Source organism: Arvicanthis niloticus, chromosome 2, assembly GCF_011762505.2.
Source record: "Arvicanthis niloticus isolate mArvNil1 chromosome 2, mArvNil1.pat.X, whole genome shotgun sequence".
Classification (NCBI taxonomy): Eukaryota; Metazoa; Chordata; class Mammalia; order Rodentia; family Muridae; genus Arvicanthis; species Arvicanthis niloticus.
In genome coordinates, this window is record NC_047659.1 from 130,151,209 (window position 1) to 130,176,962 (window position 25,754).

Genomic DNA, 25,754 nt, shown 5'->3' on the forward strand with positions numbered 1-25,754 from the left:
AACGTGTTTTGTAGACCAGGCTGGCCTCAAACTCAGAGATCCACCTGCCTTTGTCTCCTAAGTGTTGGAATCAAAGGCATGTGCCACCACTGCCCGGCTAAAAACTGACTCAGGTATTACAGAGGGGCTAAATATGTTGATAGTCCCACCAGGTGGCCAAAAGAATTCTCTACATTTGAGTTTCAGATCTTCACACTGCAGCTAAGGGATGAACCTTGGTTTCTAGCATGCCCCACCCATTTCAATTTGGCACTGGCCTTATGGTCACTGACAAACAAGTCTTCAGGCTGTGGCCATTTCCTGGTGATTTAGCAAATGGAATGGCTTGCTTATTTGCAGGCTTAGATTATTTTTTCAAAGCCTACATTATTTAGGGTTCTTAAATGCCTCAACCTCCCTTCTAACTCACTGACCAGAGGTAGGGGGGAAAGAAGGTTAATATGAAAAGAGAGTTGTGGACCTGTTTAGAAGTAGTTCCTTGGAGTGACTCCACTTTTCATTGTTTGGATCCCAGAAATCTAATTCAATAGCAACACCAAGCACAAATCAGTAGCAGCGGCCAAGTGCAGCAAAACAGTAAGGCTCTTCTGAATCAGCAGGAGTTAGGGGAGCGGCCAGAATCAGCCGGAATACCACGAGAAGTTCTTTGCCACATTTCTCTTTATAAAGTGAAGACCAATGAAGACCAGCAAAGACCAGCAAAGACCAGTGAAGACCAGTAAAGCGGTGTAGCAATGCAAGAGCGTTCTCTCACTATTTGTGGGGTTCCATTTACATTCTTTCTAAACAACATTCGATCTCTCAAGGGTCTGTTTTCGGCAGAACGTCACATGCCCTCTCACAAGACAGCTTCTCGAAAAACATCACGTGACACAACTGAGTTGTTATAGAAACTAGAAATTTCCACTTCACTTACTTGTACCTGTTTTCTAAGTTATATTTCTAGGGAAGGGTGCAAGTAAGAGATGGGTGTTCTTTGTTCTGTCTTCCCTGGGCACTCTTTAGCAACCCACGAATGTTCCACCTCCATGAAAGCACTGGTCCTTGGTGCTTGGGCCAGTGTCCTAAGCAGCAAGGAATGCAGTGACTCAGCTAGTCACTCAGGGACACTTTGGTGAACAAGGCCACGGGAAGGAAATCATTACAGACAGCTGGACTGTAAAAAGCAAAAAGACTCCACACACCAAACTCTACAAGCCAGTAGAAGCTGAGCGTTCCATGATTCAACAGGCCTGTTTCTGCCACGTGGCTCATAGCTCATAGTACATGGCACACAGCCCTGGCTAGCCGCTGGCTGCTCTAAGCACTGCTGGAAAACACAGAACTGGGAGCTCGGGAAAGCCGTGAGTGCATTTTCTCCTCAACTCTGATCGTCCATCCATTTGTCCCCTCCTTCTTCTTGTCTGCTGTCCTTTTGCCCTCTTATCATAGCTCTCAAAATCAATAATAACAATAAGCTAGAATTTAGCATCTCACACATGCTGGCAACTTGGCAGGGACACAAGGTCAAACAACCAGGATCCTCTCAAGGCCCCAAGGCAGGCAGACACCAGACAATTCCTGCTCCCTGGAGGAGGTTCAGCGTCCTGGAAACAGAGGCCAGTGGCAGTTATAAGGGGCTAAGACTGAGACGGAGACAGGACAATCCAAGGCGTAACTACAGGTTCACTAATTTTTATTGGAGGCCTAGCGTGTGCCAGACCCTGATCTGAAGATATATTAGTGAAGACAGACCAAACATCTTGTCCTCCCAGGGTCCACATTCCTGTGGAGGGAGACAAACACCAGCTATCATCAAGGAGTAAATTATGATAGCATGTGAGGGAGTGATTCTTGTGTGTGTGTCACGCATGTGTGCTCACTCTGATACGTGGGTGTGCTCATTGTGTGTACATAGGTAGAGGCCAGAGGGTCAACTTTGGGTGTCTTCTTTCATTTCTCTCTACCTTATTTTGGGAGATAATTTCTCTACTGAACCTAGAACTAGATACTTAAGCTGTTACTGGTTGGCCAGAGAGGCCCTAGGCTTGTCCTGGGTCTATCCCCACTACTGCTTTTCCCCTACCCCTCTGTTCTCCCCTCCAACCCAGAGGGGTTGGAGTTACAGACGCATGTCGTTGCAGCAGCTGGCTTTCATGTAAAGGGCGTGACTCCAGACTCAGGTCAGGTCCTCAGGCCTCAGCAAGCGTTCTACCCACTAAGCCATCTCCCTACACCCACAGAAGGAAGAGGTTCTCCATGCTGGAAAAGAATGGAGCAGGGAGGCATAGCTGGGGAGAGTCAGAGCAGACTCCATGGAGTCTCATGTAGCTGTGAGAAAGGCATACAGAGTGCATTCCTGCGTGGAGTAAGAGCCAGAGCCAGAGCTGAGCCCTGTGGCAGAAACAGGCCTGTTAAGTCATGTTTAAGAAAAGGGCTCAGGCTGGGCACGATGGCACATGCATTTAATCCCTCCCCCAGTAGAGGCAGAGGCAGAGGCAGGTGGGTATCTGTGAGTTCAAGGCCAGCCTGATCTACAAAGCAAGCCCCAGGCCAGTCAAAACTACATAATGAGATCTAGTCTCAAAAAGAAAAAGGTCTCTTGTATCCAGACTTGACCCACACTTACTCTGTGGCTGAGAAGGACCTTGAGATTCTTTTACCCTCCTGCCTCTATCTTGCTCAGTTTTTTGTTTTGTTTGTTTTGTTTTTCAAGACAGGATTTCTCTATGTAACAGAGCCCTGGCTGTCCTCAGCTCACTTTGTAGATCAGGCTGGTCTCCAACTCACAGACTCTGCCTCCCCTTGTGCTAGGATTAAAGGTGTTAGCCCGGTCTTACCTTGCTAATTTATGGATTGCTGAGGTTTGAACCCAAGGTCTTGTGCATTCCAAACAAGTACTCTGCTGACAGAGTTGCATCCCCAGCTTGCTGGAGAATTTTCTTTTAAGACACAGAAAGCTCCATTTTACACAGTGGTCTGATTTTTCAGTTTTCCTCCTTAGGTCAGAAATTACTGTCAAGTTCCAAAGAGACTCGGCCATCTGACGTCTTTCTTGAGAAAGGCAGCTGGAGGCTGGACACTGGCAGGCACCATGGCCAGGCTAGTCAGTCCTCAGCTGGCACCAAAGGCTTTTCTTTGGCAAGGGTGGCAGAGGCAGAGCCTAGAAGGGGTGGGACCTGAGAATTGGCTCCCCAGGCCCTTCCCCCTCTGCTAACCCTGGAAGAGCAGGCCTTGCACCCAGAGCACGGGCTGGGTTTCAAAACCTGCTGGTGGATGTAACTGGGAGTTGAATCTCTGCAGATGTTTTTGAGGGCAGAGGTTCTTTCGATCTAAGGGATGAGAAAGCCTAACATCCTGTGGGTCTCTCCTCACCCCACACCTTCCATTTTCCCCAGTGCTCCCTTAACCTAAAAGCCAGAGGGTTTCCACACTATCCACTGTTTTCTCCTTTGCTCTTAGGGCAGGGAGCATCACAATCGCCTTCCTCACTTGCTTTACCAACACCAACCTCCTTTCAGTTAGCACCACTCAGCCTCCTATACTATAAGGCAGGCCCCACAATACTCCAGCCATCTTCTAATTTTCAGGCCTACATGTGTACTAGAGAATGCTCTGGGACCCATCTCATCTGGCTATAGGCTCCTGGACTTGTACTTGCCTTACACGGCAGTTACTCGACTGGCATCTGTTCCTTTTCTTAGACTTAGCACCCACGACTGAAGTCCACGTGGCATGCTTAGGGCCTGGCCCAGGTCTGGTGTTGGTAGGTCATAACAACCTACTTGGAAGCCTCTGTTGCGCTTTATGTCTCTGCCTGGGTGGAGATTTCATTTCTTACACATTTCAGATCTCAAATGAAATCTCGTCCAAATGTAGGACGAGGGTATGGGAGAGAAGGGGAGGGACTTATTAAGATCCCAACTACCAACCCCTCCTCCAAAGTTCCTGACTCACTAAGGTCTGTCTGGTGGGTGGACTGAGAATGTGAATATCTAATGAGTCCGCAGGAACTACTACTGATGTTGGTCCATGGACTTCTCTCTAAGTAACACTATCTGAGGCTAGGGAGCTGGAGCAACCAGTAAAGTGCTTGTTTTGAAAACATAAGGACCAGTCTTCAATTAAAACAAAACAAAACAAAAGAAAACAAAGCCAGGTGTTGATGGGGTCGGTGGCTGCACAAGCCTTTAACTCTAGCTCTCGGGAAGCAGAGGCAGGCAGAGTTCTAAGAGTTTGAGGTCAGCCTGGTCTACATAGTGAGTTCCAGGCCAGCCAGGGATCTACAGTGAGAACATGGGGGGGAGGGGGGGTTGGGGAGGGGGTTGGGGAGGGGGAAGGGGAGGGGGAAGGGGAGGGGGAGAGGGAGAGACATGCCAGGGATCTACAATGAGAACATGGAGAGGGAGGGGGGTTTGGGGAGGGGGTTGGGGAGGGGGAGGGGGAGAGGGAGAGACATTGGACAGGACAGACTGTTGCTGTGAACTTAGATATTTGGGCAGACATGAGTTTACCATACTTAACAAAGAAAAAATGAGGGCATGCAGTTAACATTGAATTTTAGATAAATAATGAATATTACATGAGACATACTAAAAACATATATCTAAAATCAAAATGTAACTAGTATCATTTGGTTTTATTTGCTAATAGCAATATACCAGTTGTCTGCCTCCAACTTCTCATGCCTGCTCCCTAAGGAAAACCAATAACGGCTACCGCTGTATCCTGTCCCACCAGGACTGTGGAGGCTATGCTCCTGGCTACTGCTGTATTCTGTCCCACCAGGACTGCAGAGGCTCTGCTCCTGGCAGCCAGTCTTGCTGCTTATGACATGTGATCACAGCTGCAGGCCTGGCTCAAAGCTTCCATTCACCTCAGATCGGGTTCACTCGCAAGGAAGTAGTGGGGCAAAGAAAATAGTCACTGAACCTGCCTGTGGATTAAGAAGCGTATATATAGGCTACAAAAGGCAGTGCCACCTCTAATCTTGGATTATTATGAAATGATAGCCAGCAGTGGTATAGGTCAAAGCTAGTACATCCACCCAGGAAGAGGAGCAAAAAGCAAATGCAGTACACACGATCCTTTCAGACTAAAAGATTACCCCAATGATGGTGATATAAGGTCTAAGCTAGAGCAGGATAGCTCCTGCCTTTGTCAGCTTGGCTGGGTATTAGGACAAGTAAGATCACCAGAGACTGCCTCTTACCCATTTACACTCCTCTGTAATTACCACATTCTAGATGATTCCGAGTTCCAAAACCAAGCTTGGTGCAAATCCAATTTCTGCAACAATTTATGAACTTTTTACGCCTTTAATAAAGAACAACAAAAACAACTTGTGCTTCATCTTCAAAACTGTGGGCTGAGAGTTGGTCATGGTTCTGTGAGCCTGCAGTTAGAGCTGCTAAGGAGGCTGAAGCCAGAGGGTCACCTGAGCCTAGGAGTTTGAAGTAATCCTGGGCAACATAGCGAAAGCTTGCCCTGCCCCACCCCCTGCCAAACAAAACAAACAAATACACATAAAATAAAAAGAAAGGGTTGGGGAGATATCTCAATGGTAGGAGCTCTTGCCCTGAAAGCATGAAGATGAGTTTAAATCCCTAGGACCCACATAAAAAGCCAGTCATGAGGGCTGGAGCAATGGTTCAGTGGTGAAGAGCACTGGCTGCTCTTGCAGGGAGCCAGTGTTTGATCTCCAGAACCCACATGGAGTCTCACAAGTGCTCCAACTCCAGTCCCAGGAGTCCAGTGCCCTCTTCTGGCATCTTGGGGGCACTGTACATGGATGATTACACACACACACACACACACACACACACACACACACACACACACACACACGTCTTTGCAGGCAAAACACCCAGACACATAAAAATAATAAAGCACCTTGTGCTGTGCTCAGCAATTAGCTCAGTAAAACTACAAGGGGTTTTGAAATCTCCGTGCAGTGGTCAGCCTTTGTCAAGGGAATGAGGATTTAAATATATAACCAAGACGGAGGAACACTGGTTATCAGATCTCCAGAATATAATCCTGCAAGGTAAATTTTATCACCATCTTGCAAGTAAAATTAAGAATAAAAACATTAGATTAGGCTGGGTATTGTGGCACACACCTTTAATCCCAGCACTTCGGATGGAAGCTGAGACAGGCCGACCCACTGTATTGAGGCCAGCCTGTTCTATATAGCTATATAGTGAAAACTCAACTCTTCTCTTCTCTTGTTTCTTTCTCTTCCTTCCTCTTTCTTTCTTTTCTTTTCTTTCTTTCTTCTTTCTTTCTTTCTTTCTTTCTTTCTTTCTTTCTTTCTTTCTTTCTGATCTTTATTAAGACCTAGCTGTCCTAAACATAGTATGAAGATCAGACTGGCCTCAAAACTCACAAAGATCTGTGTACCTCCTCCTCCTCCTCCTGAGAACTGGAATTAAAGACTGTGAGATCCCAATTGTAAACAAGGAGAAACCTGACTCTGGCATCAGAAGTCTCAGTCTGTGGTCTCTCCTACCTTCTTACATTCCTTCATTGAGAATTCCTGTTTCCAGGGTTTTACCATCAAATGTAATCATTATATATAATGGTGCCATGGACAATCTTGTGGCATGCCATAACCCCAAGGGTGGCCTTGAGGTTGCTGTGCCTCCAGCAGGGCTCCTCTGAGATAGCAACTAGATACTATGGGAAGAACAACAAAAGCCAGTCATTTCTAAACAAGCTCTGTCATCTTGGATCACATTATGGAGAAACAGCTTCTCACTCCTCACCACCCAGACCTTTCTATAGCTTGCTTTTCCCAGTTCTCCACTCCCATCCCTCTAGGTCTGTCTTTTTATGGCTTTACCCTAAAATGAATAAACAGATTTTATTTAGAGCAGAGATTCTCAACTCCTGGGTCGCGATTCCCTTGGGGAGAGGGGAGGAATGAACGATCTTTTCACAGGAGTCCCATATTAGATAATCCTGCATATCTGATATTTACATTATGACTCTTAACAGTATCAAAATTACAAAATTACAGTTATGAAGTAACAACAATAATATTTATGATTGGAGGTCACCACAGCATGAGGAACTGTAGTAAAGGGTCACAGCATTAGGAAGGTTGAGAACCACTGATGTAAAGTGTTTGCACAGCGTGTACAGTGGCTTCACAGCCTGCCAGAGACACCTTGTAAGTGTGGATTACAGTTATCCAACTCTGAAGCAAGCACCTTTACTGGCTGAAACATTTTTTTGTTGTTGTTGTTTGTTTGTTTGTTCATTTTGGCTTTTCCAGACAGGGTTTTACTCTGTCTCCCTGGCTGTCCTGGAACTCCCTCTGTAGACCAGGCTGGCCTGAAACTCTGGAATCTGCCTACCTTTGCCTCCCAGTGCTGGAAGAAAGGTGTGTGCCATCATGCAGGGCTGGTTGATGGAGCCATCTTTTAGGCAAAGCCTGACTGTGGTTTTCAGAACAAATGCCTTCAGCTTCTTATGTTATCCAGTTTGCAGGGCTGATACATACAGGTAGTCAGAGAGGTCTTTGAATCAGAGCCATTCCTGGCTGGCCCTGGCCCCTTGGTTTTACTGCCTACAAATCTGCTCACTTGACATGCTCTTGAGCTTGTTGGGTGGTGATAAAGTGTGATTGGGTGAGAAGACTGGTCACCATCTGCCCTCTGCTGGCCCGTGGTAGTATTAAGCGCATTGCCCATCCTTTAAAGTGTCTGATAGATGACTGAGCAGGTTTGCAATGGCACTGAGCGCATGAAGGTGATCTGTTCTGAAGGCGTTCAAGCTCACTTAAAGAGGACATTTGAAGCTGGGTGGTGTCTCGGTGGTAGATCTCTTTGCATGAATCACCGAGTTTGATATCTGTTTGCAAAAACAAACAAGGTTGACATTAATTGAGCAAATAAGACATTAAAACTGTGAGCATACAGGTAGTTAGACCTCGGCTAGAAAGGGATCAAGGAACTCTGTTCTCGGGATGGGAAATACAAGCGACAAGCACTTGACAAAGTCATTCATGTTATCTTACAGGTAGCTTTCCTCTCAAATCGGTGGGAGGTGCGCCCAAGGTCACAGAGTCAGGTAGGTAGACGCGGTTTCAAAGTCCTGTCTTTCGTGCTCCTGTCGTGGCAGCTTGTTGTGGCCACGGGTGAGGTTGGGGACGGGTCAGAGACCCTAAGTCTGGTGCTCCCCAGGCTCCATAGGAAAAAGGGCGCCCTTGAGTGTGAGCACGGGACGGGGGCGGGGTCTTTTGAAGTAAGGGGTGGAGCCTGAACCGACCGGGGACAGTGAAAGCCGCACCTGGTTGGTGGAAGGAGTGGAGACCGGATCTCAGCGGGTCTCCGAGAAAGCGGAAGTGCCGGGACCTGGATACTTACCTGTGGAACCTCTGCGTACAGGTAGAGGCAGCGACTCTGGGTCTCATGGTCCACGGGAGGGGAGTTTCTACGAAGGAATCTAGGTGGGCAAGGAAAAAATTTTTTTTCTCTCACTCTGTTCTATCTCATTTTCACTTCAAGGGCCAGAGTCCACATAGAGCTAGGGAAAGAGTAACAGAGGAATGGCCTCACTTCCTTCCTGCCCCTTTTCCAGGCTGCGAGCTCCCTAGCCAAGACTAGGAAGCCGGAGAGGGGACACCAGTACTCTTTAGGGAGGCTGCCGCAGACTGACGGCGTGTCCTTGGTACCAAGAGTCCTCAGTTGCAAAGGAATGTCCCGGCCCTTGCCAGGCCTGTCTTGCCTGTCAATGAGGGGAGGGGAGGTGGCACTTTCCCCCACCTGGGGCAGCAGAAGTTGCCACCCTAGGCTGGGGAATTGTAATTTAGTGGTAGACCATTTCCCTGGCATAAGGGTCTCTCCTTATACCCCTACTTTCTATGGTGGCCATTGGAAAGTCATCCCCACTCCATGACCCCCCCCCCCCATCTCAAAATCTGGGGTCCTAAGAGTCCAGAGCAACTTGTTTTGGCTTCCCTGTGGTAGAGGCAAACTAGGCCTGGAACCTTGAGAATATATCTAGCCTGGCTTGAGCAAGGTACTCTACAAGGCCTGGAGTTCACCTGTCCATCTTGTAAATAGTAAGGTTCCCACTGGTCATAGTGTTGGGTGGCAGCAGCCTGTTGTGACTAAACTGTTAACAGCAAGTAGAAGCTGCCCTACCACACTGCCCACAGCCTGAGCGAGTGGAACAGTCACAATTCTAAAAAAGAGTGCTAGATGTCACACACAGGCGTAACACCTATTGTACAACAGGACTGTATGCAAATTATCTCAGTGGGTACTCATGCCTATCTGATATTATCTTCACACAAAGAAGCGGGAATTAAGACTCGGATGAATAGGGACTGGAGAGATGGCTCAGAGGTTAAGAGCACTGGCTGGTTTTCTAGAGGACAGGGATTCAATTCCCAGCAACCACACGGCAACTCACATCTGTCTGTAACTCCAGTTCCAGGGTCTGACACCCTCACATAGACATATATGCAGGCAAAGCACCAATGTACAGAAAGAAAAATTTTAAACAAAAATACTTAGAGAGAGAGAGAGAGAGAGAGAGAGAGAGAGAGAGAGAGAGAGAGAGACTCAGATAAATGAAGCAATTTGCCCAAAGTCAGAGCTGGGAAGGAAAGGGGCAGGGTATGGGTTAGAACTCAGCCACTGTGGTTTCTTACCCACAGTGTTCTGCTGCCATCAGTGATCTGAGTATCTAGTAATAAAACCTTAACCTAAACAGTAGGACAGTCGAGAAAGAAAAAGGCCAAAAAGAAGTTTTCTTAGGGGTGGATGTGGCAGGGGTAGGATTTTACTTAGAGGTACCCAAAGCCCAAGCAAGTAGAATTCTAGAGAGTGAGATGGGTCTGACTATATTGTACAAGGGTGAGAGCCCATGAATGGACCCGAGTAATTCTAGTGACACCCCATCCCATGTACCCACCTCTGCCATCCAGCTCCTTTTCTTGGGTTCGTGAGTCTCCACTGAGGATGGTTTTTCTCCCAAGGAGACATTTGATTTTGTTTGCAGTGCTGTGGATTGAGCCTAGGGCCTTGCATATAAAAGATAAGTGCTCTCCCACCGGGTTACATCCCTGGCACTCCTAGGAGGCATTTAACATCTAGAGACAATTTTGGCTGCCACAACCTTGGATGGGAGCTGGGAGCCTCCTGGTATCACACACACACACACACACACACACACACACACACACACACACACACACACTCTGCTATGGTTCTGAACCGTAGTTGAGGAGTTCTGCTAGAGCAAACCAAGCCTGCCACCCTCACCTTTTCCCCAGTTCTTCCACTCCCAGCAGGTCTGTGACACTTTGTTCCCGTCCCTACCCTGGGCAGCCCATTCTTATTCCTGGAAACCCTTGGGTTTTCTCTGCTTTTCCTAGACTCACTGGTCTAAAGGTTTGCTCAACAGACAGGTGTCTGTCCTATCAGTCTGTCTCAGTCTGTAGTCATTGAGCTCTGTGTTAGAGCAGAATGAAGCTTCCCACTGAGGAGCCAATGGGTATCTCGCAGAAAAAATTGTTGCTGGATTTGAGTGACATTACGGAGCCAGAGTTTAATGTCACCCCATTTTGACTCAGCCTCCTGCTGGCTAGGTCAAGACTTTATTATCAGATGCCTAGATCATGTATGGCCACAGGGCATTGTGGGCAAGGGTACCAGACTGCCCGGGTACTAATCTCCACTCTGACAGTGACTGAGTTGTGACTCTGGACAAATCACTTCATCTGTCTGAGTCTTCTTGAAGTGCACCATCTATTGACACAGAGGAAAGCCTGTACCCTGTCTGTGGTTCCAGAACCAATCAGATAGCAGCATTCCCTCAAAACTGTTACCCACTGGGGTCTGATCATTCAGACGTTTCCAAAAGTCACTACGAACTGGGAACACTGAGATAGCTCCTATCAAATGCTCAAGGGTACAAGCACCGCTAGGGACTTTGTTCAGATGTACATCTGTTAACAAGCTCCCAGTGACACTTATGCTGCCAATTCCTGGACCACATTCCAAGTTTGGTGCATCACAGAGCTGTGCAGAGGCGGCTGCTCTCTGTGGTATGGTTTGGGGACTATGGACTAATTAGGAAGTCAGGAGACCTGAGTCATAGCATCTTTCCTGCTCACCCCCCCCCCACACACACACATAGTCTATGCTCTATTATTTCCATAAAGCGTAGTCTATCACTTAGCTTCTTTGAAAGATGATCCCAAACCTTTGTCTTCCAGGAATTCTTAGGCAAGATCTGAGCAAGGAGGGTGACCTATTGCCATGTCTTGGGTCTGGTTCTCAGTCCTCGAAGCCAGAGCAGTAGGTCCCTTACTTGGCAATATAACAGGTGTGATGAGCTGAGTCTGGTTCAGGTGGAGCAGGGTGAGAGGACACTATGTCAGCTTGGTCATGACTCTCATTATAGCCCTGGCTTTTTTTTTTTTTTTTTTTTTTTTTTTTTTTGCCACTGAAGCCTCCTCCTTCACCTCTCCCCACCCTGCCTCATACAGGGAAGCTGGAGGGACCAGTCCTGCTGGGATATAGAACAGTGTTGGCCAGCATGTGGCTCTGAGGCCCTGCCTGGTTGAATTCCAGTCTGAAGCTAGGAACTGACTGAAAACAATGCTTGAAGACCCTGGAGTAGGGCTGTGGGCCTCATCTTACCAGGAAAAAGGAGGGGTTGCAGGGCTTAAGTTACACAGGGACCTTACTTGGAGTCTGGGCTATTAATAGGGTTCAGTAGAGATTTAGGTACCCGGAGTTCATATGCAAGAACCCACTCAATTTCTAGGACCAGGGAGCAGCAAACTAGCTGGACCCATTTCATAAATGGAAGACTTCCTTTAGCAGGGCTACCTGGATCAGGTCGCTCTCCCCTCTGCCCACAATGTCTTGTTTACACAGCAAATCTTCCAATTATTCTTGCCAAGGGTTCTGGACATGAGTCACACAGCCCTGGACTTGAACCTCAGGTTCCCTCTTTTATACGTGTGAGACCTCAGGCAAGTCCCTCCACCTTCCCAAGCTTCACCTGGTTCATCTGTAAACAGGATCAATAACACCAGCTCAGCCAGCCTTGCAAGGTTGTCCTGAGGTTTAGATGAGCCATACCTAGGGAGTACTTATGAGCACGGCAGTGAGTCATAGCATTTAGAGGCACGGGCACCCAGCTATTGTTTCACCCGAGTCCTTGTTTTTACAGATGTGGAGATTGGCAGTAGGAGAAGGCAGCCAGCTGCCCAAGGGTCCCACAGTAGGTTTGTGGGCCAGCCACGGCTAATAGGCCCAGGTCTTCTGGATATCCTCCCATCCCACGGCTGCTATCCCTGGACAGGCGCGTTCCATCTCCAAGGGCTAGACTCAACGTAAGCTTGGACATCCCAGCTCTTGGCCAGCAGCAGCCATGAACTATGTTGGGCAGCTGGCAGAGACAGTGTTTGGAACAGTTAAGGAGCTATACAGGGGCCTGAACCCAGCCACACTGAGCGGTGGCATCGATGTGCTGGTGGTAAAGCAGATGGATGGCTCCTTCCGGTGCTCACCGTTCCATGTGCGGTTTGGCAAGCTGGGTGTCCTGCGGTCACGGGAGAAGGTGGTGAGTGTTTTGGCCCATGGTCTGGCTTGCTTCATCGGGGTGGGCTTTTGAAGGTAGGGATATAGGGGTGGGCATCCCTGTTTCTTTTCTTTTGTTCTTTCCAATGAATTTTGTTTGTTTGTTTTTGTTTTTCTAGACAGGGTTTCTCTGTGTAGCTCTGGCTGCCCTGGAACTCACTCTGTAGACCAGGCTGGCCTTGAACTCAGAAATCCGCCTGCCTCTGCCTCCCAAGCACTAGGATTAAAGGCGTGAGCCACCACTGCCCCTCAATGAATTTTCTTTAAAAATTTACCTTATTTTATTTATCTTGTATATGTATGTATATATGATTGTGTGTGTGAGCACATTGTGTGTGTGTGTGTGTGCGTGCGCGTGCGTGCATAAGTTGTGGATGCCAGAAAACAATGTGAGAGTTGGTCCTTTCCTTCCACTGTGTGGTTCCAGGGATTGGACTCAGGTTGTTAAGTTTAACGGCAAGTGTCATTTCCAGCTGTGCCACCTCACCCCTCACCCATCCTCACTGGTTTTTGGGTTGGTTTGGGGCTTTGATCCGGAAGATTCTCAGTTTCTCAGGTAGGAAGCCCAGAGGAGTAGGACCACATGCGGTGCCTACCAGGCCTAACTCAACTTACTAATGCTTCTCCTGTGACCGTGCTAAATCACCTCAAGTCTTCAAACAAAGTCACGTCACCTTTAGGGATGGACAGGTTTTTATATGCCTAGTGCTAGAAGTGGAATAGTTTGGAACAGTAAACGGGAACTGATAATGTGGCTTTGAGACCAGGTGTGTGGGGACAAGGGTTAGTAGGGCCATAGCCACATCCACTTCCTCAAGTTCAGATGGACATGACCTCCTTTTGCACCCGGGTCCATGTGTGAGCAGCAAGTTGAGGTAACTGAATTTTTCAGAACCCTGACAGGAAGTTATAATCTGTAAGAGACAAGGTACTCGGGGTAAGAGGTTGGACCGTAGGGCTAGGCAGATGGCCAAATGAACAAAGAGCTTGTGATGCCTGGGCTTTGGATTTCCAGAAAACTTTTCCAATATCAACAGCAAGGTGCACTATACGTCTGTAATTTACAGTATAAATATGTAAAGCACGAAGAGGCAGCAACAGGTTGATCTCTGGAGCTCACTAGCCTTACTGTCTTGGTGAGCTTCAGATTCAGTGGGAGATCCTGTCTCAAAAAATAAGACACGTGAGAGTGACCTCTGACCTCCCCACACAAACATGTACAGACGCATGTAAACACGCATGAAACAAAACACAGAGAGACTAGAGTGTAGTTGAAGACCTTTCGTAGGTCCTCACAAATACTCACCCCGCCCCCCAACAAGCCTCAGTTTCTTCATCTATAAAGATAATAACAGGAGTTACTACAAGGGGTTGTTAAACAGGATGCTCTACATAAAACACTCCACAGTAAATGGGAATTCTCACCATAGTCCATGCAGTCAACACCTGGGAGCTGGGGAAAAGTAGAAGACTCAGGTCACAGTGGTGCTTTCTTGGTGACCTCATGATGAGCAAAAGGCCAGGGCCACTGAAGTCTGGAGATGCTCCATCTACCTCAGAGCTGGAGGCAGGCAGGAGTGAGGACCCATACCTTGGCCATGAAGTCCCCACCCTCATTCCCATTACAGGTGGACATTGAGATCAACGGAGAGCCTGTGGACTTGCACATGAAGTTGGGGGACAGTGGCGAGGCCTTCTTTGTCCAGGAGCTGGACAGTGATGAGGTAGGGACCATCCTCCTGGCTTGTGCCTGATGTCACCTCTTCACTGGTGTTCTACCAGGAGGGAACCTGGGCTCTGTCCCTGACCTCAGGGACATCTCTTCAGCAGAGATCTGATAAAGAGGGTCACTTAAGGCTGGCCTCAAGCTTCTGATATTCACAGTCCAGACAGCGGCGGTGGGGGGAGTGGGGTACTCTGGTTGATTCTGCTTTCTGGAGAAGGTTTCTGAAGCAGGGGCCCTCTGGGCCGACCCTCTGAGCCTGTGGAAAGACAGCCTGGATTGAAAGCTCAGAAAAGACAGGGCTAAGTGGACCGCTAAGAGTGAAGCCTGGCTGTTCTAGTCTGTATCAGACCCATACAGAATTGGGGTGTATGTGAAAAGAGGGGTGTTTGCAGAATGAAGGCAGGGCCTAGCCCAAGCCAACAAAAGAGTTTAAACTGCTTGAATTTGATAAGCTTTAACTGAGCTCCTACTGTATGCAAGACATTATGCAGCAGGCTCAAAACAAGTGAGTCCTTTACATTTAAAAAAAGTTCCAGACAAGTCTGGCTTATGAGCAAACGATGCAATTACTTGGTCATTGCAAGGAACTGAAGTCTGGGCAAGTTCCCTGGAGGAAGTGGTACCTGGCTAAGTCTTTGAGGAGAGGATGGGTGTTAACAGGAGGCAGGGAGAGTCTGGGGCCCCTGCTCCTGTCTCTTCTGATGGAGTTGCCTAGACTGCTGCATCACCTCAGTTAGAGGGGGCTTTGAGGCCAGTGTGGACTGCTGCCACCTCTGCTCAGCCCCGATGCCTGGTCCTAAGTGAGTTCACTGCGGGGCTCTGAATAACCTGATGGCCCTACCACTTTTAGCCCTTGTTTTCTCCACAGGAAGATGTGCCTCCTCGTCTATGCACCTCACCCATCCCATGGGGAGGCCTGTCCGGCTTTCCCTCAGAGGGCTTTCCCTCGGACTCCCAGCTGGGCACAGCCAGTGAGCCTGAAGGGCTAGTCATCACTGGGCGGAGAAAGAGGCGGCGCAGGAGAAAACCCAGGCGCAGGGAGGATGCTGCCGACTCCAGTTCTGAAGAGTTGGAGGCAGGTGCAGAGAGTGAGCTGACCTTGCTGGAAAAGCCAACGCCAGAGTCCCCAAGGTGGGTAGGAACCAGGTGGAGGCGTGAGGCACACTAGCCCAGGCCAGAGCATTTCTGCTGATGCTGTGCAACTCTGGACAAGGGCTTTGATGTCTCTGGGCTTTCCTGTCTAAAGTCCTGATAGGCAGGCTTCCATGCCCTTGCCTGTTAGTGACCATTTCTCTGTGGTCCCTAAGGAGTGCTCAGGAGGAAGAGGAGCCCTCATCACAGCCTAAAGACATCTACCCCTACTCAGATGGCGAGTGTACCCCACAGGCCAAGTAAGTGATGAAGTGGGAAGCAGGCTGGTGTGAGATTGCTTTCAGCTTACATCTTTGTGATGACTAATGCCTCAGGACCCACTCAGTGGGTTTGTTGCCCATCTATATTTCCCTTTTGTAAAACATTCAAGTTTGGGGCAATTTTTATTTTATTTTGTCTTGGCTTTGATAAAGTTTTGGCTAAGGATCAAACTCAGTGTTTCAACTGTGGCAAAATGCTCTTAAGATGGATTTCACCATTTTAGCTAATTCAGAGTGCACAATGGCAAGAAGTCCGCTCACAATGTCAGTGTGACCATAGCTACTCACCAGTTTTAGAACTTCTTTCATGCTGGACAAAACTCTATACCCATTAAGAAGTCACATCTTTGGGGCTGGAGAGATGGCTCCACACTTAAGAGCACTTGCTGTTCTTCCAGGGGATCTAAGTTCAGTTCCTCCAACATGTATGAAGCAGCTCACAACTTGCCTGTCATTCCAGCTCCAGGAGATCTGATGCCCTCTTCTGGCCTCCACAGGCACTGCACTCACGTGCACACATACACATAAGTAGATCTCATAGAAGTCACATCTTGCTATTCTATTTGTTTTGATTTTTTTGAGACAAGGTATAACACAACCAGAGCAGGCCTTGAACTCCTTACGTAGCAGAAGCTGATGCTGAGATTACAAGCATGTGTTATCACATCTAGCTTTAAAGAACTGAAATCTAATTGCCTTCTTATTGTTGATTTATAAGAGTTCTATGTATATGTATGTGTATGTATGTGTATATATATATATGTATATATACATATAACATACACACACACACACACACATATATATTGGATTCAGTACAGGCATAAATATCTGTTGAAAATGATTTTCTATGTTAGTCTAGATTGAGGGGTAGTGACAGGTTGACCAGTGGTCGTCTCTGAATGCTTGTCCTTTGCAGCCTCTCGTCGGGTGACCTAATGTCCCCTAAGAGTGACTCAGAGTTAGAGCTGCGGTCCTTGGAGCCCAGTCCTCTGAGAGCTGAGTCTCACATGCAGTGGGCCTGGGGGAGACTGCCTAAGGTTAGTTCCTCCAAGCTTCCCCAGTCTCTGCCTTTCAGGGACTCCCTGGCCCCTCTGCCTCAGGGTCAGGGTCCCTGGGATATGCACCTTGTGAGCTCACATGCATCCAACTTGTCTTCCCATATTTATCTGGTTGAAGGTGGCGAAAGCTGAGCGGCCTGAGTTCTCATTGGTCCTTGAAAGTATGGCTGAGGCAATCTGTGCTCTTCCTGGGGAACGTAGCCCTTCCTCCTCTTCCTCTGTGGCTGCTGTGGACACTTTGAGACCCCCAGTGCTGCAGCCAGGAGTCGGGGCTGATCCGTTTCATCCTGATGTGGAGGCACACTGTGAGGAAACTCCTGTAGATTCTCCTCTTGCTGCCCCAGAGAGTAAGGAAACCAAGACTCAGAACTCCAGGGGTGCAGGCCACCCTCCTGCCACTAAATCATGGAGTTGGGCCACTCCAGAGAGCCACACTCTCTCTGGGCATCCAGAAGTCTCCAGGGGAAAAGGTGAGTGATGACTGGATCTCTCTCTTTGCATCCCTGCCCCAGGTTATGTCCTGGGTGGGCTGTAGGACTTTAGGTACAGTTTAAACAGCTGCTATATGCTAGGCCTTGTGCTTGGCCAGTGTTGCCAGGGTCCAGTCCCATGGAGGAGCCAAATGACATGTGCATAAACAAGAGAGAGCCTAGCATAGACCACATAGAACAGAGTCATTAGCTCGGGGATGGAGGCTGTGAAATCACGTGGTCATGGAACGTCTCTCTGAATAATGAGAGTGGTAACCAAGACACAGACAATAAAGACCCAGCCATGGGAGGAATGAGAAGAAAATTCTAGGCAAAGCAGGCTTCGTGAGTTAGGCCTTCAAGGTGGGAGACAGGTTTCAGGCCTGGGACCTGAAAACGGTCTTGAGTGGGGAGGGATGATGGATGCTGGGACAGGGAGTCAGGCAAGCCAAGCAAGGCTGGACCTTCCTCAGCTCCTAGCCTGTCTTTACTGAAGAGTGGTAGGAAGGCCCCTGCACTGCAGTGTCCAAGCTGGTAGCCATTGATTTATAGGAAGCTAAATTAAGTTGAATAATTAAGGGCTGGGGATGGTGTGGGGTTGGTGGAAATGATCGACTAGCATGTAGGAAGCCGTGGTTCGAGCCCCAGTCTCAGATAAACTGCGTACAGTGGTGAATGCTTTTATCCCAGAATTAGGATAATATTAGATCAGGTGGGAGGATCAGGAATTCAAGGTTGTCCTTGGCTACATAATGAGTTCAAAGCGAGTCTGGGATGCACAAGGCCTCAAAGAAGTAATACGTAAGCTTGGTGTGATGGCTCAGTGGGTAAAGCACTTGGTGCCAAGCCCGAGGACCCGAGTTTGATCCCCAGGATCCACATGGTGGAAGGAGAGAACTGACTCCTGCAAGCTGTTCTCTGACCTAAATACATGTACTGTCATCTTTAGGCCATGGCACACATGCCCCTACACTGGCACACACAAAATAAATAAAATCCTTTTTAAAAGGTACCAGTAAATAGGTACGTAAAATGAAATGTAATAATTCAAGTGAACAAACTTTGAAATTCCACTTCTCTACCACACCAATCTATCTGAAGTGTGCTAGTGGCCACCATATTGGACAATATAGAAGAGTCCTATTGGACACCACCACCTTAGGGCATTCAGAGGAGAAAGGCCACGTGTTGTTCATACCAGTGAATCCATGTTTGGTGGGTGAATGTCCTTTTGTTCCTTCTCAGGTTCCCTGAAGAGAAACCAGCACCTGGGCCCAAGTGACATCTATCTGGATGATCTACCCTCCCTGGACTCTGAGAATGTAGCACTTTATTTCCCCAAGAGGTGCCTGGGCTCTGGGTGGCAGGGAGTTTGGGACTGGGGCCTGTGGAGTCAAAGGCTTCCTCTCAAGGGCCTAGGAGGAAAGCGGACCACATTCATCTTCTTTTGCATTCTTATCATTGCTGCCCTCTTTGTCTTCAGTGACTGTGGTATGGGGGCCAGGAGGTGGAGTGAGCCCAGCAACCAGAAGCTCCTGGAGAACCCCAACCCTGAGCACATAGCAGAATGCACCCTGGACTCAGTGGACAAAATAGAATTGTCCCTCTGTGGTGGACTGGCTGATTCCCGAGATATCTCTGTGGGTATGTTGCTCCATGGTGCCAGCCATTTCAAGGATTAGTTCAGAGCTAGGGACCAAGGGAGGATGGGGAAGATGTTCAGGGGTCAGAGAAGGGATGAAGACTCCTAGTGGATGGACAGAGGGAAGACAATAGTTATGGCACTCAGGAGCCATTGAAGGACAGAAATGACCTCACAGGGCCAAGGAAAAGCAAGGAGACCTCCAGAGATCACCACAGGGCAGGGAAGACTCTAGGAGCCAGAAGTCAGGGAAGACGTTTGAGGCTGGGGTAGCACAGATGTGAGGCTGAGCTGGACTTCCTGCCACTATCTATCCTGTGGTGCCCATGCTCAAACAACATTTTTTCTGACACAAATGCTTGATAGGAGGCCTTGACCTAGCCTGTAATTCCTGGAGTGGGGATAGGTGTAAAAACCACAGGAGGCAGGAAATGTTGCTGAGTCAAAGACCTCGCCAACAGGAGGTAGATAGGAGGGTTTGGGGGAGCAGATTGTGTGGGGCATGACAGCCTCAGCCCTCACTTTCCGCCTCTGTGCCCAGAGAAGTTCACCCAGCACATGGTCTCCTATGAGGACCTCACTAAAAATCCTGGGCTCCTGGATGACCCAAACCTTGTGGTGAAAATCAACGAGAAGTGAGTAGCTGGTTGGGGGTGGCTGGTGGCCTGAGTTACCTACTCTCAACACCCTCATTTGAGCAGCAGCTCCAACACCTCATTCTGTCTCTCTAGGCATTACAACTGGGCTGTGGCTGCCCCCATGATTCTTTCTCTGCAAGCCTTCCAGAGGAACTTACCTGAGGTAATGCTTAGAACACCACTGGGGGCGTGAAAGTAGATGGTGAACAAAGATGGGCTTGGAGCTTGTGGTTACTGGATCCACTCTTGAGGCAGCAAACAGGTCCTCAAAGCCTTGCCCATCCTGTGTGGACAAAACCCGTCATTCTGACGATTCTCAGCCATGGCTGGGTCCTACTGGGTTTGGGCTTTTCATCAGTGGAACTCGGGTGAAATCAGAGCGGGATAAACATCCAACAGATGGCCAAACTGAGACAAACCTTTAATGGGAGAGTTTGGGATCTGAAAGATGAGGCCTGGGAAACAGGGTTCCACCCTGCCCCTCCTCTGCTGAGCTGAGGGGGGCTTCCTCCCTTGGTCAGCCTTTCTGTGCTATGTACCTACTAAGTGCCATGTCAAGCCTGAGGAGTTATGAGCCAAACAAACCCACCCTCCAGGAAGACACGACTGATCAAAGACTCACCCAGATGAGCATCTAATTCAGCCGATTGGTACGGATGAGTGCTGAACAAGTGTCCACCAGTCAGACAAATGAGTGACAGTGCTGAGCAGATCAGGCAGGGAACAGCATGCGTGGATACTCAGATGGGGGAAGGAAGCCAGCTTTTATATTCCTTCTTGGAAGGAAAATCGCCTGGCCTTCTGCAGCCACCTGCCCTTTCTGTGAGGTCATTGAAGGCAAAGCCTTGGCAGGAAAGTAGATGGTGAACAGAGAGGGGGCCCATGACTCTCCCTGCCCTTTCTGCCCTCTGTGAGGCACCCAGGGCCCACTCTTGCCTTATCCATGACTCTTAGCTCAGTTGGCCTTCCTCAAAGGATGCCTAAGTGTTGACAGCATCCCTTTAGTGATGTCTGTCATATGGTGACAAGATCTAGGACCTACAGGAAGAAAGAGAGCCCATCCCTTGTTGGACTCTCCTCATTTTATTCAGACAGACCCACCACTTGAGGTCTTTTAGAGCCCTCCCCCCTCCCCCCTAAGCCTGCTGGCACCCAGGCTGGTAAACCCCAAGTTAAGTTTCTTCTGACTTGAGTTCTGTAAACTGTGTCTGTAATGTGCCTATAGGTCATCAAAGTGGGTTACCTAGCATGCATCTAATCAGCTTTTCTTTTTCTTTAAGGTAATGGTGCCCTAATCAGATACTGATCAGAATACAAAGAGAGGGATAGGATCATGAGTTAGGACTTCAGGAAGTTGTCTGTGTCTGTCTTTGGGATTGGAGAGTATCCTGACTACAGTTTGTTACTACGGCCATTAGGGGGCATCCTGCTTGGAGAACCAGTTCTAAGACTCTCCCGATACAGTTCTAACCCCAGTCACTTTAATAGGACATGGGTTCATAAGATCTGGAAGCTAGGCTAGAGCCAGGAGTTCTGATGAGGCAGAAAGGGCCTTTGGTCTCCTATGCAGACTTCCGTGAGCCATTCTTGGGCTCTTGGGAGGAGAACATTTTCTTCAGCCTCCAGAGGTCAACAGTACCTTGCTCTAGGGTGGGCTGAGATTCTGGGCTCATGGGGTTCCCATTGTCACGTGGTGTAGAAAGAACTCATGGCCATCATCTACCCACAGAACACTGTGGACAAGCTGGAGAAGGAGAAGATGCCCCGGAAGGGCGGGCGATGGTGGTTTTCCTGGAGACGCAGGGACTTCCCAGCAGAGGAGGTAGGTGGGTGGCCAGTGATCACGGAGCAGGGACAGCACAGGGCAGGAAGCGGAATTTCGCTTATGGAAGTTCTTCCCACAGCACACTGCCAAGAGGGAGAAAGCTGCAACCAGGAAACAGCAGGGGTGAGTAGAACCTGTTGCCAGGGCTCAGGGCTGGAGCCTGGTGAGGATCAGCCTGCAGGGGGAGGGGGCCAGAACCTCTTCTCCAGCCAGTTCATTTTCCTGAGAAATGACCCCACCTCCAAGATGGGAAAACAGACCCAGAGACATACCAGATGTCCCTCAGGTAAGAAATGACAAAGCTGAACAGGTATGCGGACTCCCAGCCTGGGAAAGGGGCTGCTATATTAAGGGGAGGGACAAGGGTCTCTCTTCCGCAGCCCACACTTGATTCTAATCTTGGAAGCAACCCAGCCATCCAGTTTGTGGAAAGAGTGACCAAGGGTGGGCCAGCTGAAGCCAAAGCAGTGGGATTAGGGATACGTTCCAGGATACGTGTGTTCAGGAAGTTATCTGGAGGTTAGACATCTTAGAGAGGCATGCTGAAGCTAGGTGGTTGGGCCTCCATTCCAGCTTGGCTCTCAGTTCCCTGGGAAGACACCCCACATAGGTGGCACCTGAAGGAAAGGCAGCCTCTAGAGTGATAGGAACAGGGCCTGGATTGCTCATGTGCCTGCGCTGAGGGTAAGCAAAAGGCCTGTGGCTGGGCATGGGGAGTGGTTCAAAATGCCAGCAATGCCCACAGAGAGAAGACAGAAGTCTTAAGCAGTGATGACGATGCCCCAGACAGCCCTGTGATCCTTGAAGTCCCCCCACTGCCATCCTCCACTCCAGGCTATGTCCCTACCTACAAGAAGTCTCTTCGCCTCACTTCCGATCAGATCGTAAGTGTGTGCATCAGTGTGTTCCTGTGTGGAGGGGCTGGGCTGTGTTAATTCTATTCAGGTCTCACAGGACCAAGATGAAGTGCAGTTCACCACAGGCCAGAATCTACCCCATAGGCAGCTTCTCTGATTGCCTGTCCTTGAATACCTGTGGGGGCTCACTTCTTCATAGGCCAGCTTATTTCTGTTAGAAGCTTTAATGGGAAAGGTCCTCTCATATCCTAAAATACCTACCTGCAGGGTACTCCTGCAGTGCAGCGTACCTTGGAAACCTCTCTGAAGCCATCAGTGCTGATAACAGGTTTTTGACAACCCCATCCATCCTTCACTACATGGATTCCGAGCTCTGTAGCTGGTAGCCCCAAGGTCAGGAAGGCATCCACGGTTTGACCAGCTTGGTATAAGGTAGCAGCCCTTGCCTGGTACTGTAGTGTACTTGTCCACTTTTGGATCAGCCAGGACACAGAGGTCTCCTAGCTGTGATGGAGAGAAGCCAGCATCATTCTCTAAGGATCACATTCAGGGCCAGGTCTCACTTGAGGGGAGTATGGACTCAGGTACCCCACCTCCTTTGGAATAAAGTATTTTCCTGTCAAGACCAACCCTTGCCTTGGGGCTCATCTCGAAACCCAGGCAGAGAGTTACAAATGTGGCTTGTCTGATATTTGTGCCACGGAGCACAAGACACGGTGCAGGTCCCAGGGCAGCACAGATGCCTTCTTTCCATACACACGTCTGTGTGTGGCTACTGTAAAACTCCTCAGGAAGGGTCTCAGAACTAACAGGAAGAGGAGAAAGAGGCTCACGCCAACCAAAAGCCGCAGGCGAAGTGCAGGTAGGGGATCAACCTTCCTCTTTTGTCTGTCCCACCCCAGCGGTGTCTAAACCTGAATGAAGGAGCTAATGATGTGGTCTTCAGCGTGACTACCCAGTACCAAGGCACCTGCCGCTGCAAAGCTACCATCTACCTGTGGAATTGGGATGACAAGGTGGTCATCTCCGACATAGATGGCACTATTACCAAGTAAGACCCATCTGGCTGTGAGGAGCCTGGGGGAATGCCTGGGGACCTACCTCCCGTTGTTCTGGGTGTGTGGGAGCAGTGTGCAATGCCTTCTTCCAGGTGAGCCAAGTTGAGGCTGAGCCACACTGGGACACACTCGTGGAGCATGGGAACCATGTGGGTAGCCTAAATGACCTTTCTCCCCTGGCTATAGGTCGGACGCTCTGGGCCACATTCTGCCCCAGCTGGGGAAAGACTGGACACATCAGGGTATTACTAGTCTCTACCACAAAGTCCATCTGTGAGTGCTGAGCTTTGGCTGGGTCAAGGTTCCTAGCTGGAGGGTAATAGGGTATCTTAGGCCACCCTAACTTCTGCCCTGGGAAGCCAGTCTTGGGCACCACCAGAGCCCACAACGGAATTAGACTGGGGAGTCCATAAAACAGAGACCTTCCCGGTCCTTAGTTCTCTTCCGAGTCATCTACCTGCTGACCACAAGGTAGCAGGAAGCCATCTCTATCCTGGCCCATAAAGCAGTGTTCAAGTTCCAGCTGGGACAGATGTTGAGAATACCCCCAAGTCTTTCCTCAGTCTCCTTCCTTCAAAGCCCTCTGGGTTTGAAGGCCAGAGCCTCCATTGAGCTGTTCTTGTAGCTAATGGGTAATGGGAATAGGGAGGGTGTCTCTGATGACTCTGTTTCCCACCCCCAGAAATGGGTACAAGTTCCTGTACTGCTCTGCACGGGCTATTGGCATGGCTGACCTCACAAAGGGGTACTTGCGGTGGGTGAGCGAGCATGGCTGTGGCCTTCCTAAGGGCCCTATCCTGCTGTCTCCCAGCAGCCTCTTCTCTGCGCTCCACAGGTAACCAACCATCTTTACACACAAGGGGAAGGCAAGAGCACCTCTAGCCTAGCACTCATTTGTTCATGAGTACCTAACAAGACTGGTCAGACAACATGTCCTCTGACTCTCTGGTGTCTTGTCTTTCCTTTGCCCTCTTCCCTGTCTGTGACCATGGCCACTCTCCAGGGAGGTAATCGAGAAGAAGCCGGAGGTGTTCAAGGTTGCCTGCCTGAGTGATATCAAGCAGCTGTTTCTGCCCCAAAGACAGCCCTTCTATGCCGCCTTTGGGAATAGGCCCAATGTGAGTGTCCCCTCCTTACAGCTGCAGCCCGGTCCCTGCCCCCAGCAGTCTCAGACACTGCCCTAACCCTTTCTGTCCCTTGCAGGATGTTTTTGCCTACAGGCAGGTGGGCCTCCCTGAGTCTCGAATCTTCACAGTCAACCCCCGGGGAGAGCTCATTCAGGAACTCATAAAGAACCACAAATCCACGTAAGGCCATGTGTCTCCCACACCCAGCCTCTCCCAGTACACGATTTCACCTCCTCTCATGGATAAATCCTGGGCCTCACCAGCTGTGAAGCCACTGCCTTGTGACAATTCTGACTCAGTGCAGCCCATTTTGCCCACAGGTACCAGCGGCTTGGAGAGGTGGTTGAGCTTTTCTTCCCACCCGTGGTGCGCGGCCCCAGCACAGACCTGGCCAGCCCTGAGTACAGCAGCCTCTGCTATTGGCGGGAGCCCCTGCCGTATGTGGACTTTGACGCCCTGGCTTGAGCTAGCCTTGACAGGTCTCCTTGGTCTCCCAGGACCTTAGGACAGTAAGGATTAGAAGATGCGTGCTGTGGGGTCAACCCAACAAAGGGCTGCAAGTTGATTGGCAGCCGCCCCTACCACTACCACCTTGAAACACAAATGCTCTGTTCATCAGTTTGACTGCCCAGTACCAAGGCACTGGCCACGTCAAGGCCATCTACTTGAAGAACTGGGAACAAGAAGTAGCCATCTCAATAGAGATGGCACCATCACCAAGTGAGGCTCAGGTGGTTGTACAGAGATTGGGCAGCTGCCCCAGGCCTCAGTACAGCCCTGACCTCCAACAATTAAATATGTCACTAGACCCTTGCAGGATTCTCTAGCTTCTAGGCCACTGGTTCTCAATCTGTGGGTCACAACCCCTTTGGGGGCTGAATGACCTTTTTACAGGGGTCTCATATCAGATGTCCTGTTTGTCAGATATTTACATTATGATTCATAACAGTAGCAAGACTACAGTTATGAAGTAGCAATGAAAATAATTTTATTTACAACACAAGGAACAGTATTAAAGAATCACAGCATTAAGAATGTTGAGAACTACTGTCCTTGATGTATCATCTGGGAATACTACGATCCCACGGCTTTCGGGAGCCCACACTACCCTCCAAAGCCAGGTGTCTCTGTGATCCTATCTCTTGATCTAAGTATCACTTCTTCCTCTACCTTGAAATCTCAGCTCCAAGCCTGAATGGTCCAAAGCCCCTCTGGCCAAAAGAAAAATGATTTGGGGGTCATACAAGGACTCTTGGAGTGTGGTTCCTGCCTGTCCCTACTGATTTTACTCCCTTCCTGGGGGCTTAGCCCAACCCTGGCTACAGCAGATGGCGTTTGCTGACCATCCTGC

General features: G+C 49.2%; 1 protein-coding gene across 1 annotated transcript; it reads left to right on the top strand.

Moving 5' to 3' along the window:
• The first annotated feature begins 1,219 nt into the window (after window positions 1-1,219).
• On the top strand, window positions 1,220-25,438 carry Lpin3 (lipin 3). The gene is made up of 21 exons (XM_034495268.2): window positions 1,220-1,343; window positions 8,005-8,055; window positions 12,178-12,570; window positions 14,216-14,311; window positions 15,182-15,444; window positions 15,621-15,704; window positions 16,645-16,765; window positions 16,905-17,256; window positions 18,502-18,601; window positions 18,740-18,900; window positions 19,440-19,533; window positions 19,630-19,699; window positions 21,266-21,358; window positions 21,441-21,484; window positions 22,107-22,245; window positions 23,121-23,269; window positions 23,463-23,549; window positions 23,959-24,111; window positions 24,280-24,394; window positions 24,480-24,583; window positions 24,724-25,438. The coding sequence occupies exons 3-21, from the start codon at window positions 12,379-12,381 to the stop codon at window positions 24,866-24,868; spliced, it is 2,562 nt and encodes an 853-aa protein (XP_034351159.1). The 5' UTR covers window positions 1,220-1,343; window positions 8,005-8,055; window positions 12,178-12,378; the 3' UTR covers window positions 24,869-25,438.
• Window positions 25,439-25,754: the final 316 nt, after the last annotated feature.